At 56.5% G+C, this 13,737-nt stretch overlaps 1 protein-coding gene across 3 annotated transcripts in view; it reads right to left on the reverse strand.

Moving 5' to 3' along the window:
• The window catches only part of GSE1 (Gse1 coiled-coil protein), a 345,746-nt gene extending 332,278 nt beyond the window's left edge, over positions 1-13,468 (reverse strand). The window contains exon 1 of one of the 3 annotated variants that reach the window (XM_084756158.1): positions 11,537-13,468. In XM_084756158.1, coding sequence (XP_084612284.1) covers positions 11,537-13,465 — 1,929 coding nt within the window. In that variant the 5' untranslated portion in view covers positions 13,466-13,468. The remainder of the gene's footprint in view (positions 1-11,536) is intronic. The other 2 variants (XM_084756157.1, XM_084756159.1) reach the window with 2 other exon arrangements.
• Positions 13,469-13,737: the final 269 nt, after the last annotated feature.

The raw sequence follows: 13,737 nt of genomic DNA on the forward strand, positions 1-13,737 counted from the left end.
TTGTCTAGGCCACAGGCCATAGGTTTTTGCTTTGGGGTATTTGCTTGTTTTGTCTTTTGAGACAGGGTTTCTCTGTGTGGCCTCGGCAGTTCTGGACTTGCTTTGTAGACCAGGCTGGCTTTGAACTCACAGAGATCCACCTGCCTCTGCCTCCTGAGTACTGGGATTAAAGGCGTGTGCCACCACAACGGGCGAACTGTAGGCTTTTAAATTGCCAGGCGTTGCATCCATATAATACACAAGAGATTCCTTCTACACACATGAAATAAATAAATGTAAAACAACTTTTTAAGGAAAAAAGTTTACAAGAGAATGATCAAGGAAGGCTTCTAACAGCTCCCTCCATAAAGGACATGGCACTCTCCTTTCCCAGGAGTCATGTAGCCAAGGATGACCTTGAACTCCTGATCCTCCCGCCCCTACCCCTGGAGTGCTTGAGTGACAGGTGTGTGCTATCACACCTGAGATCAAACCCTGGGCTTTGTGCAGGACAAGTGAGCATTCGCAACTGAGCCACATTCCCAGGACCCAGAGAAATAAATTTAATCTTTCCAGCGCCATAGGGGGAGGTCAGAAGTGGACCTCCATGCATGGTTTGGAAAAGGCCTGGTGTGCCAACGTGTTTCTCCTTTGCTCATAAGGATTTTGCTGTGCATTTGGAAAGGTGTACCATGTCCAAAAACGACTGGTCAGAAACTTCAGAGAGGCACAATTTCTATAATTTGCATTTCCTGAGCAATTAATAAACAAAGTGAACAAACCCACCACTGCGGTGATACGAAAGAAGAAGGAGGCAGTCATCAGTAAGACTGGAATGAGAGAGGAGCCATCACTATAGAACCTACAGATGCCATAGTAACATGAGGGCGAGGATGGATGAGTTATACCCAAAACAAAAACAAAAAAACAAACCAACATACACATACACACACACACTGGACACATTAAAAAAAAACAGAAATGACCAAAGCTGACCCAAGAAGACACGCAGATCACAGGAGGACCCTCCTTTCCACGTGAAAACAACCCGGCAAGTGATGCAGGAGCTGGTGCCTGGCTGCAGAGAGTTCTTCAACATAAGCTGGGCGAGGAGGTTTTGGCAGTTGTGCCTTGAAGAATTTCTATTTGCTGTGCCTTTTAAAGGCACACTTCATGCCATTTTTTATTGTTGGTTTTTTTTTTCTTTCTTTCCTCCTACCCTCCCATTTTCTCGGAGACTCTGATCTCGCTAATTGCGGTTTTGCCAAAGGCAACGCTTTTCAGGAACGTCATTCCCACGCTGCCAAGAGAGCTGAAGAAAAGGCACAGAGGATGGGTGGCTGGCAACTCCACTTCAGCTGGAGTTGCCACTTCTACATGGTTGGCCAAGCAGGCTGACACACACAGGCCAAGAGCTGTGACACGGTGCCTGACAAATGGTAAGTTACCGGCCAACATGAAAGCAGTGCTTATGGCCAAGTGCCAAGGTCAGTCCGCAGAAGAGAGAAGGCACCGGTAGGCAGGGGTTGGTCGGGTTAGCAGGAAAGCAGGCAGAAGGAGAAGAGAGAGCCACTGCTGAGATGTGACAGCAGGTGGGGGCTGCCACAACCCCAAGGAATGAGGAATCAGCTCCTGGACTTTGTGAAAAACAGGGGGGTCAGTGCCTACTTTGAGTAGTGAGCATCTGCTAACCAATAAATAAATAAATAAAAATAAAAAAGAAAGAAAAAGCAAACAAACAAGAATGCACCTATGTGCAAACCTTGTACTGGGTTGTGAGAGGTAGAAATGTCCATGAGAGCCAGGTATGGTGGCTCCCACCTATAATCCCAGCACTGGAGATAGCAAGGCAGGAGGATTTCCATGAGTTCCAAGTTCAGCCTGGACCGCTGAGGGAAACTATCTCGGAAAAAAAAAAAAAGAGAAAAAGAGAAAGTAAGAGATGTGTGAGGATAGCGCAGTGCTAAAGTGCACATCTATAAATTGCTGATTCCTGTTTTTAAAGAGTTATTTTATTATTTACACGTGTGTCTTTGTGCACGCTTGCGGGTGGGTGGGCGCCTGAAGAGGCCAAAAGAGATCAGATCCCTTGACACTGGGGTTACAGCTGGCTGGGAGGCACTAGAGTAAGTGGAGGGATCCGAACTCTCGTCCCCTGAAAGAACAGAAAATGTTCTCGATGAGACATCGCTCCAGCCCAAATTCCTGATTCTTTTTATCCTCCTTCCTGTTGCTTCTTTTCAGGAAGGCCAACAGTCAAACCCAGCTGTGGTCTGGAAAGTCCTAACTCTTGACCTCAAAGTGTCCCACTTCCCGCGTGTCCTCGGGGCTCCTATGGATCATGGCGGAGCAGCCTGGGCTTCTTGGCAACAGCTAGCAACTGCCACGGGGCCTGAGGACAGGAGGACTGGCTGGTTTTACACCAACTTGACACAAGCTATGGTCATCAGAGATGAGGGAGCCTCAATTAAGAAATTGTCTCTGGCAGGGCGTGGTGGGGCACACCTTCAATCCCAGCACTCAGGAGGGCCAGGCAGGCGAATCACTGGGAATCTGAGGCCAGCCTGGTCTACAAAGGGAGTCCAGGACAGCCAAGGCTACACAGAGAAACCCTGTCTCGAAAAACCAAAGAAATAAAAAGAAATTTAAAAAAGGAAATTGCCTCTAGAAGGTAAAGCTGTAGGCAAGCCTGTGAAAGTCCTATAAGAACGGAGGCAGAGCAAGCCATGAGGAGCAAGCCAGTACACAGCATCCCTCCATGTCCTCTGCGTCAACTCTTGCTTTGGTTTCCTTCAGGTACAGACTATAGCGTAGAAGTACAAGCCAAATAAATCCTTTCCTCCTCAAGACGCTTTTGGTCTTGATGTTTTAGCATAGCAATAATACCTTAACTAAGACAGAGATCGAAGGAGGCTATTAGAGCCACGGGCTACATAGATTGTCCAAAGTCCTACGCAGACGGACAGCGAGCAGATATACTGGCTAACTGATCACTACACAACACCAGGAGCTTTCCTGGGGTCCAGGTGTCATGCAGAGGCCATGTACCTGAGTGTTCCTTCATCCCTTAGATGGGCACTGAAGCCCCAAGACAGGACAAGGGAGGCGCTGGTCCCTGGTGCCCTGGCTGCAGCCAACTACCGCCTACTCCTTGAGGACAGGGTCACGGATCTCCCCTCCCTGTCTCATATGGTTATGTTTTCTGCCCTGGCCACCCCTGCCTTTGCGAGCAATGTCACCTGCTCTATGTCCCAGCTCTGGGAAGTGGGTCCAGTGACTGTCCTGGTGCCGGAGTGAGGAGCCGGGAGCCGTGACACACACCTGTAATCCTAGCACTGAAGGAGGCCGAGGCAGGCTGATCTGAGTTCAAGGCCAGTCTGGTCTACAAAGTGAGTCCAGGACAACCAAGGCTACACGGAGAAACTCTGTCTCTAAAGTAAAACAAAACAAAAACAAAAGCGCAGCAGGGGATGGGGGTGCCAGCCTCAGTTTTCCCTCTGGATCACAAATGCCAAGTGCTTCCTTCCATCACCCCTCATGGCAACCCTGGTGCAGATGGGTGATAAGGAAATCAGGTAACCAGGGAGCTAGGAGGATTTTAACAGGGAAGTGTGAGAGACAAGTGGGGACACCCTCCCCTCACACTGATCCTCTAGGGTTCTGGGTCCAGCCGATAGCCACCTCCATCAGGGGATGGAAGCTGCTGCCCCTGCTCCTGCCCTCCCTCAGCCAACCCCGGCCCTGCGCTGCCTGTAGCTGCTGATGTTGCATCTCACTGACCTGGTTAAGGTCCTGGTGCAGGGCAGCCTGAATCACGAGGGATCAGTCACGTCCCTTGGGGCTCAGAGCCCCAGGTACCTGCAGACCACAGAGCCAGCCTAGCAGCTGGGCCACTCCCTGCCATCCAGCAGAGCTGCAAGTGACAGAGACAGTTGCTCTCCAAAGGTGTAGCCTGGTAGAGTCTGCACCAACCTCAGAGTGGTCCCATCCTGATGGCACTTGGCCTTGTCTGTCACCACAAGGTCACTCTAAAGGGGGTAGTAGAAAGAAAGGAACCAACCTCCTCATAAACTTGTCCAAAAGGCTCACCCAAGAAGCTTGTCCCTGCCACTGTTTTGTCAGCTTCCCACACAGTGGCACGCCATCTCTGCGAATGCCTCTGCGGCTTCACTGAAGACGCCCTGCCCAGCCCAGAGTGTCTAAAGTCCCACCTGGGGGCCACAGCTTCCAGCTCTGGTAATCAGTCAACATGGACATTTGCTGTTGCCACCTACCTGTGCTGCTGACCCACATGGGGGCATGCCTCTCAGCACCAAGACCCCATCCACCTACCCAGTGACAGTTACCCCAGACCGAGGAACTGGAAATCACTCCCCCAGAGCCACCAACAAGAGCCACTTCTCTCCCCAACATCTGGAACCAGGAACAGCATGAACTCAATGGGCGAGTACACAATGGGGAACAGCAGAGCAGAGCCCCCCGAACCCCCCCCCCGCACATATACACAGGGGTCTGCCTACCCTGGGTCATGAGGCTGAGGCCAAGGCTAGGCTCCAAATGGCACTGCCTCCACGTGAGGGCACCTGAGGCAATTCTCAGTGCCCCACTAATAAGTAGCCACTCTGTGACTAGAAGAACACGAGTGTGCTTTCAGCTCCCACAGGAATCAGGACAGTTGATTCTGTCTCCGAGAAGCCCTCTCTCCGTGGGAGCCCACATGGCCAGGGGTACAAAGTCAGACTTCTGGCCCCTGATGGATGGATGCCCACTGGCTGCCTCCAGGCTTCGGCTAGCATAGAAGCGGGTTCCACCCTAACAAACACTTTGGGCCTGACACCATATGCAGCTGTACAGATGTGCTCTGAAGGACCTAGGCCCTGCTGTTCATACAAACCCTAGAAGTCACACGATCAGGTAAGAGGGAAAATAGCGTAGACCAGCAGCAACACAAAATCTCTTGTAAGGGATCTGTGGCAAGGGGTCTTAACCAATCAGATGTGACCCACAAGACATCCTGAAGGTGTCAAGCCTCAAGCTGCCCTGGGCTGCCTCTGGGTCTTTGTGGCCTTTCTGGGCTTGATGATGGGATGGAGGCCAAGCCCCACGAGTCCCATGCCCAGGTCATTATGTTGGATGTCTGAAAAGTCAGTCACCTTCACTGTGCCCCCTCCCCCAAAGGCAAGAAACAAGTGAGCCCAAGGGTCTGGCGGGCTCAGTGTGCCAACTCTCCTGCTGCTGCTGTCTAGAGCCATGGTTCTCAACTTTCCTAATGCTACGACTCTTTAACAGTTCCTCACGTTGTGGTGACCCCCAACCATACAATTATTTCATTGCTACTTCATAGCTGTAATTTTGCTAATGTTATGAATCCTATTGTAGATATCTGATATGCAGGATGTCTGATATGTGACCCCAAAGGGGCCATGACCCACAGGTTGAGAACCACTGGTCTAGAAGCTGGTGACAATGGCTGCCTGTAGACTCTTAAATCCAGGCTGGGAGGGTGGAAGCCAGGACCCAGCTTCCCCTGTAAGTGCCAACCTGATCCTTCCCAGTCTTGTTAGTCTCTTGGTCCTGAACTGTCTTAGGTTCCTCAGCCTGGGCCTCCAACCTGCTAAGTGATAAGGACCCCACTGCCACAGGACATCCACCATCCACAGGCTCCCTGGGTGGCCAGAGGAGGGATGGGCAGTGGGGGGGGGGGGAAACAAGCGGAGCCACCACGTTAGCAGATGGCAAGAGGATCCCAGATAGGAAGAGCACAGTGGACAGCAGGGAGGATGGCAGGGAAGGTCAGGGGTCACCTGAGCCACGTCCTCCAACTGCACCGGTCCCGACCCATCTGGCTCCTAGAGCGTGACCCGCAGGCAGACCTTGTGTGCCACATTCTGAGGGGAAACAGTGCTTTTGTGGGCAGCATCACTAGAGCACTGGTTCCAAAAGGTGATTCGCATCACCATACATGTCCATTTTACAGAGGTAAAATTGAGGCCCAGTGGACAGGTGTTCTGCCTGTAGGCACTGCAAGTGCTGATGTGTGCTTGTATCTGGAGGGTGGAATCTGTGTGAAGCCAGGGACCGAGGAGCTGAGAAAGAAGCGACCATCAGCTGGGTCACCAGCATAGCACACATGATTCATCAGCTTGTGTTATATGGAAGCCACTGGCAAAGTACACACACCTTGTGGCCTGTTGGTCCTTATGGCACAAGTTATTCTGGCCCGATTATGTCATTCTCCAAGGGCCAGAATCTCATGGTGTTATGGAGTGTGTCACTGTACAGTGAATCGCGCACGCGTGTGTGTGAGTGCGTGTGGGAGAGTGTGCAGGATATTTGCTTTATTTTTTGTTTACAGGTGTTTTGCCTGCATGTACGTCTGTGCATCATGTACATGCACAGTAGCTATGGAGACCAGAAGAGGGCATCAGATCCTCTAGAATTGGAGTTAGAGTGCTGTGAGCTGCCACGGGGGTGCTGGGAATTGAACGTGGGTCCTCTGGAGAAACAGCCAGTGCTCTTGATGGTTGAGCCATCTCTCTAGCCCCTGTATGGTGAATTTATATCAATTTATTATTCTTTGGATGAATATGGCTGGGTGGGGGAGGGGCTCCTGAATGCTGTCACACACATATGTAGGAGCCCAGAAGACAACTTTGTGGGTGGCGTTCTCTCCCACTTTTACATGCGTTCCAGCTCTTCTGGCGTTCAGGGAATTGAACTCGGGTCCTACTACTTGCACAGCCAATACCTTTACCCATTGAGCCATCTCGTTGGCCCTGTGCAGTGAATTTCAGACCCCACCCTTCAGAGGGCAGGCTCCCATTCCTAACCCCACAGCTTGGCGCCCACATACCACAAGCCAGGGCCTTAACATAGGACTGTCCTGGAGACCAGTCCTGCTACTATGACAAATGGGGGAACTAAGTAACAACCACGTGGCAGACTAGAGGCTCCTTCCACACCGCCCCATGTGTTTCCTACACAGGTGACCCAGGAAACAGAAAGTGAGGGCCAAAGTCTTGTCCTCCTCCACCGTCTGACCAAGACACCGATATGAGGGGCAAGAGAGACCTGAGCTCAGGATGTGGACTCCTCCACAGCCATAACAACACAACCCGAGTATCACTGCCAGGTCTGCCAGAGACTCCTTGCAGCCCGACTCCTGCCAGGGCAAGGTCCCAAGAGAGCTGAGCAGACATGAGGCCTGCAGCCTTGCAAACTCGGCTGGCCTTCAGCCCTTCCCTTTTCCCACCCTGCTTCCAGGGAAGGCTCAGTTTTTAAGACCTTTTGCCTTCACTTCCTCTTTCCCAGTAGGCTCCAACCTCCTCCAGGGTTAGCACAAGGCATCTGGAAAATTTATTCTTCTGAGGAGAAGGCTCCCACACCGGCAAGAAAACATAGACATCCCTTGGAGGGAGGGGTCCAGGGTTCAGAGAGGCCCACAGCTCAGCTGTCCAGCTGCTGCCAGGAAGAAGGTGCCAGCTCTGTCTGGCACCTTCTAGAAAGATCCTAAGCTGGTACCCTGAGGACCTGAGGCAAATGGTGCTGGCCAGAGCCTCCGTGTAGAGTGGGAAGCTGGTGATGGCTGTGTGCCAAGAAGCAGGGGACAGATGTTCAGCCATCCCAACAGAGCGCTCTGCAGACCTGCAATGTGCCTAGATGAGACGCAGTGACAACTAGGCTTGAGGGCTTGTCCAGGTGACTCTTGGCAACAGGCTGGGGCACAGCGGGTACCGAACCACAGGCTCCATCAGTCCATGTTGCCACGGTGCCTGGGAGAGGACAGGGCAGCCTCAGGGGGTGGCACCTTCCCACAGAAGATGGGAGCCAGCCAAAGGCAGCACCTGGCCATAAGAGAGAGGAGGGGGCCAGGGTGAAGAAAGTGGGGGAATGACAGGGACAACGGGGTCCCCTCCTCCCACAGGAGCTTCCTGGGCCTCTAGGATGGCACACACACAAATGAAGAGCCGGCGACCCTCCATGGCCTCCGTCACAGCTGTAGGCCAGAGGGGACAGAGGGCAGGACAGGGTAGAAAGTGGGACAGATTCTAGAACAGAAGCCCAGGCCCAGTGCTTACCCTGTAGGAACTGCTGGGTGACCACAGCAAGCTACATAACCTCTCTGGGCTTTCTCACCTAAGACAGTATGGGGGGAGGGGTTAGACCCTCCACAGGAGCATTGAGAAGATGTGGTAACCATGGATACAGACCGGGAACAGCAGCCTGGGAGTCAGCTCCTCACAAGGCTGTCCCCAAACTCACCTCATAATCTGGCCACCCTACCATCTGCTCTGACAGGACAGACTACAGACAGAAGCGGCCATTCACAACAGCAACAGATAGCAACGAGGCATGCTGGGGAAAGGGAGCCATGTCCCTAACTCTGCCATCACAAAGCAGCATCGTCGTTCAACCGTGGAAAGCAAGGCTCGGAGAGGTCAAGGGTCAGACCCAAGGTCACATAGCCTGCTTCTTGTAGAATGATTCAGGCCAGATCTATCTTATGGCAAACCTGGGGTCTTTCCACCGATCTCGTGGAGCGGGGTGGGGGGTAGGGGGAATGTAGGGATGCCAGGCCAAGAGAGGGCAAGCTGCAGCCCTCTCTGGCCCAATTTAGCCACTGCCCAACCCGTGCAGCAACCAGGGTGGCGTGACGTGCAGGGCATCAAGCTCTAGAAGAAGACCAAATGACTGAAGGAGGGTCCCCGGCCGGCACCCCAACTGGAGGGTGCCATATACCATCTCCCTTCCTCCCCTTCCTCTGTCTTCTTAGACAGTCTTTTTCAGATGTTTTCAAGTTGATTCACGCCAGGGAGAAGCTACTAGGGTTCCAAAATTCCAGGAGGTTCTGGAACATGCCATGTCCCTACCAAATGTCTCTCCTAGCCTAGCCTCTTGCAAGGCTCTTCTGCTTCCCAGCTAAGTCCTCAGACAACACACAGGAAGAAAGGAAGGCTAATTTGAAGCTCGGGGACCTGGGGGTGGGGATGGGAGGGTATGGGGGGGGGGGGTGACTCACGGAGCCAGCCTGGGGACAAGGGAGAGGCTGTGCCTATGCATCCACTCCTGACAGCCCGGGGAGCCTGGCCCTCTGCAGTGCACCCAGTCTGGCTGACGGCCTCACGGCTCTCAGCGCTGCGGGAAACAGCCTTTTGGACCTTCTGTGCTTGTCCCTCCCCAGGGACACTGCAGGCTGTGCCTGCCACCGGATCCCAGCATCTGGAACAGTGCCTGGCTCAGAGCAGGCTCTCTATAAATATTTGTGGGATAAATGGAAGAATAGGAACGCAGAGGAAGGGCAGAGGGCAGAGGGCTCCGTTCCCAGCATCCTTGGACCCTGGGAGCTCAATGACCCCTCCTTCCCGCCATCACTATAGAGGAGTCTGAGACATGCCTGCCACCCCCCTACACACACACTGCAGCACAGGCCTGGCCCGGCCTCATCAATCCCTGAGGGCTGCAGACACAGCCCAGTCCCTTCTGTACAGCATGGAGATCAAGCACTTCCTTCCTGCAAAGGCTACCAGATCTGGGGCTCTCTGTCCCCTCATCCCTGGTAGGGTCTTCCCATGCCCAGGGCTCCAGGAGTCTTCCTGTCTCTACACTTTTTTTCTTACTTTACCAGGTTCCATTGAGACTCAGGCAAACTGCTGGAGCTAAGCCAAGGGGGAGGTCCTGAGCCCCAGGCTGGAACCCTCAGGCACCTGCTGGCAGTGAGAAGGTCAAAGGTCATGGGACTTACCTGAGTCTCAGTGTGGGAGTAAGAAGGTCCGTGGGACAAGGTGAGCCAGGCCAAGGACAGGGCAGAAGGTGGCTGACTGCTCAGCTAAGCCCCCTGGGTGCACACAGGAATGGGCTAGGGGCCACACAGACTGCTATCACTTCCCCACCCCACCTGGCCTGGGGGAGGAGTATGGGGGGGGAGAACCCCAGCCTCTTTTGATTACTTGAGTTTCTGCACTGAAGTCAAACTGGCCCAAGGTAGACACTCTACAGAGAAAACTTCACGCCCCCAGGGGAGCATCAACCACCCACACAGCACCATAGCAAACCTCCAGCAAGCCCCCCGGCCTGTGGCTGTAGCCTTACACCCTCAAAACTGCCCCCATGTCTTCTGCCCAAACAGAGAGGCATCAGGGGCGGCTTAGACACAGTGAGCTTGGCCTAGGGAAATTCAAATGTCCCCCGTTTTGTTCAATTATCAGAATGTCCCTACAAACCATGTGGCCCGCACTCCTACTTCTGGGCCAAGAGAACTGAGCTCAGCCAGAATGAGGACTTGTTGGCAGACAGCGTCGCTGCGAAGACAGCAGCGGCAGGCCGGGACCAGGCCTGTCCTAACCCCGGAGCCAAGCTCTTCTTGCACTTCAGGCCTTGCGGGAGCTGTCCCTTCCAAGACCTAGCAACAGCCTCAGCATCGGCTGTCACACACCTGTGGCTAACGAAAGGCTTGATGTCCTATGCCAGAAGCAAGTGAGTCCTCACAGTGAAAAGTGAAAAGCGGGGGTGGGGGTGGGGGTGGGGTGCCATCAAAGCCTTAAGGGCACCTCCAGTCCAACAGCCAACTCTGGGAAGGAAGGATCCAGGCAGTGTGTGAGTGGGGGATTGTGAGCTGGGAAAAGGGGTACCCAGGCACATCCGGGCTGCTTCCTAGGTCAGCATTCAGGCCCAGACATGACACACACATACATGTGTACATGTGAGCACAATTGCGGGACCCAGACAGTTTACACAAAAAAACAACCATTCCTGAGCTGGTCCTGCCTACCCGCCCTGTGTCTCCCCGCAGGGCCCTGGCCAGTCGCTGCCATAGAGGCAGGACAGGAGAGTCTGTTAGTAATCAGGATCCCAGCCCAAGGGCGAGACAGTGAGTGTAATTCAGACGCCTGCCTGTCACAGCCTTCACCAGGGCCACCTGGCCAGCTCCTGCCCCAGGTTCTTACAAAGCTGGGTTTCAACGTCCCAGGGCCCAAACTGCCTCCTACCAGGCAGGCAGAGGCATCCTGAGAAGAGCCCAGGCCTGGGCTCAGCTCCACAAAGAGAGACTCTATCCACAGCAAAGGTTGTCCAGGCCACCAACCGAGTCCCGCACGCGCGCCGGTCCGTGTCCCACACCTACGCGTCTGGAATCTATTGCCATCTGCTTCGTAAAGCCATCAGGAAGACTCAAAACGGAAGGCGCTTGGGTGGGAATCTTGGGAAGAACACGAGGCAGCCAGGAGCTAGTGAGAGGAACTCGCCACGGGGACCTCCGGGTGACCTGCGTGGCTGCACTAATTACCAATGTTATCGGGCGGACGACAGCCTTGCCCTGAACTTCCTCCGTTTGATAGATTTTCGCGGCAACCGCCCAGTTTCAGCCCCCATGCCTGCTGCTATTCTTCCACTCCTGCCCCCGAGGTCCTCCAACCTCCGGCCCCACGCTGCCAAGGTCAGCCAAGCTAGCAAACCAAAGAGAACACCTCCTGCTGGGACACGCCACGCTGAACCAAGGAACAGAGAGCATCTCTCCTTTTTGACAACACAGATGCTCCAGAAGATGAAAGCCACTGCTTACCTTTGTCACTCCTGGGGCTGGGGAGCTCCAACCCATGGGTCCCTGGCTGGCGAGCCCCTGGCCTGCACAAACCAGGGTCCCGCATTCCACGCAGGCACCAATGATCAGCTGCCGGCCGTCATCCACCAACAGGCTGTGGCTGGCTCTCAGGGTGTACAGGAACAAGGGCAGCCTGGCCACTCTCACTGACTTCAGCCCCAGACACCGTTTCTTCTCTTGTTGACAGAAGAAGCACACAAACGTGTCCACCTGGTACTGCCTAGACCAGGCGCTGACAGCCTGGTGAGCGGCTCTGGCTTCGTGCTGCAGCCATTGACCAAGCAGGTCATGATAGCAGAGCACACAGGTGGCCACCAGGCCCGTGGAGTCTGCAGGCCTGGCCCGTGGAGCTGGCGGATAGACAGTAAGGAAAGGAAAGAAGGGCTCCTTCTCGCCCAGGTGGCTAGCGGGATTCATACTTAGCTGGAACTCCTTGCCCGGCCCCAGCTCGGCCCCGCAGATGTAGCAGACAGCAAGCGGGCCTCCTCCCTGCGAAGAAGAAGCGGGCAGTTCGCTCAGCGTGGGGTCTGAGGCGGAGAAGGCTTGGTGGTACCTGCCCAGGAATCCTTGTACCGAGCTGATGAGCTCGCGGTTGTGCGATGCCCGGTACAGGGCCCAGACGTCCTCCAAGACGCTGAAGCACTTGGGGCAGCTGCGAACCTCGCAGCGCTTGTTGGGAGGCCGAGCGTTAGGCGGGCACGGCAGGAGGCTGAGGAAGGGGAAATGCATGGAGCCCCCTGAGTTGCCATTAACGATGCGAGAGGGCACGGCCCGGGCATCCCGTGTACAGTCCTCCCCGCAGAGGTAACAGGCCTCTCGCAGCAGCCCGGTGGTGGTGGTGGGCCCCTCCTCTCTAGGGAGTCTCCGGGCCTTGGAGGCCATGCCGGGGGCGTGACTGTTCAGGGGCACCACGTAGAGCCGCTGCAGGACCGGCACGTTGGCCAACTCGAAGCTCTGCCACTGGTGCGTGAGGGACGAGAAGCAGCAGGGACACACGAGGGTGCTGCCCGCCTCAGTGATGGGCTGGGCGCCGGGCGGGGGGCTGTGCAGCCACAGGAAGGGAAAGAAGGGTGTCTGGGCGGGTGCCTCCTGCTTCTGCACGTGGATCTGCTGCTGCGATGCCGGCGACAGCGCGGACCCACAGACGTAGCAGCAGCGGGCCTGGCTGTCCGCGGGCGTCCGGGGAGGCCGCTCTAGCCCTTCGTCCCCGAGGCTCCCGGCGATGTCGCTGCCCTCGGGGGTGCTACTGTGTTCAGGGGGCCCCGCGGCCCGGCTGGAGGCGGCGCCGTCCGTGCCGTCGGACGCAGTGGGGCCGGGCCAGGATTCCTGGACGCCCCTCAGCACGCTGGCTCGTGGCTCGGGAGCCCAGTGCGTCCCGGGCCCCGAGCGCCGGCGCCGGGCTCCGGACTTCGTGGCGTCGTGCGCATCCTCGGGCTCCGGCTCCGGCTCGGGCTCCGGCTCCGGCAGCGCGTCGGCGTCCGACAGCTCCGACAGCTCCGAGTCGCGCGCGTCCTCGGCGTTCCACTCGCGGGCCCCGCGCCGGCCGCCCGCGCTCGCGTCGCACTGGTGCGGCCGCTTGAGCCAGTACACGCGCTTGTCCACGGGCGTGCGCGCGCGCTCGAAGGCGGCCCACTGCTCCGCCAGGAAGCAGCGGCACACGGCGCACACCAGCACGCAGCCATCGGCCGCGCTCAGCCCGCGCGCGCCGGGAGCCGGCTCCTGCTGCTGCAGGAACGGGAAGAAGGGCTGAGCGGGGCCCGCTGGTCTCACCGGCAGCTTCAGCTCCTTGCCGCGAGCGATGCCGCCGCCGCAGATGAAGCACGACAGGGCCGCGCCCGCCGCTGCCATGAGCCGCTGCTTGCGGGAGAGCGGCGCCGCCCGGCCGCTCATGGCCCGGCCGCCGCGCCCGCCTCCGCGCGCCTCGCGGTTGCCGCTGCTCCGGCCGCGCGCCCCGAGGCCCCGCGCCCAACTCGCAAAGTTTGGCGGGCGGCGGCGCGCACGCGGCCCGGGGCGCACCGAGGGTCTCCGCGGAGGTGCCCGGGGCTGCTGAGTCCCCGGCGGGTGGCGGCGCGGGCCCAGGCGGCGCCGGAGAGCGCGCCCGGAACGCAGCGGTGGCGGCGGTGGCGGCGGGCCCCGGGCGGCTGCGGCGGCCGCATGTGCGA

Source organism: Acomys minous (assembly GCF_964271855.1).
Source record: "Acomys minous genome assembly, chromosome: 14".
Classification (NCBI taxonomy): Eukaryota; Metazoa; Chordata; class Mammalia; order Rodentia; family Muridae; genus Acomys; species Acomys minous.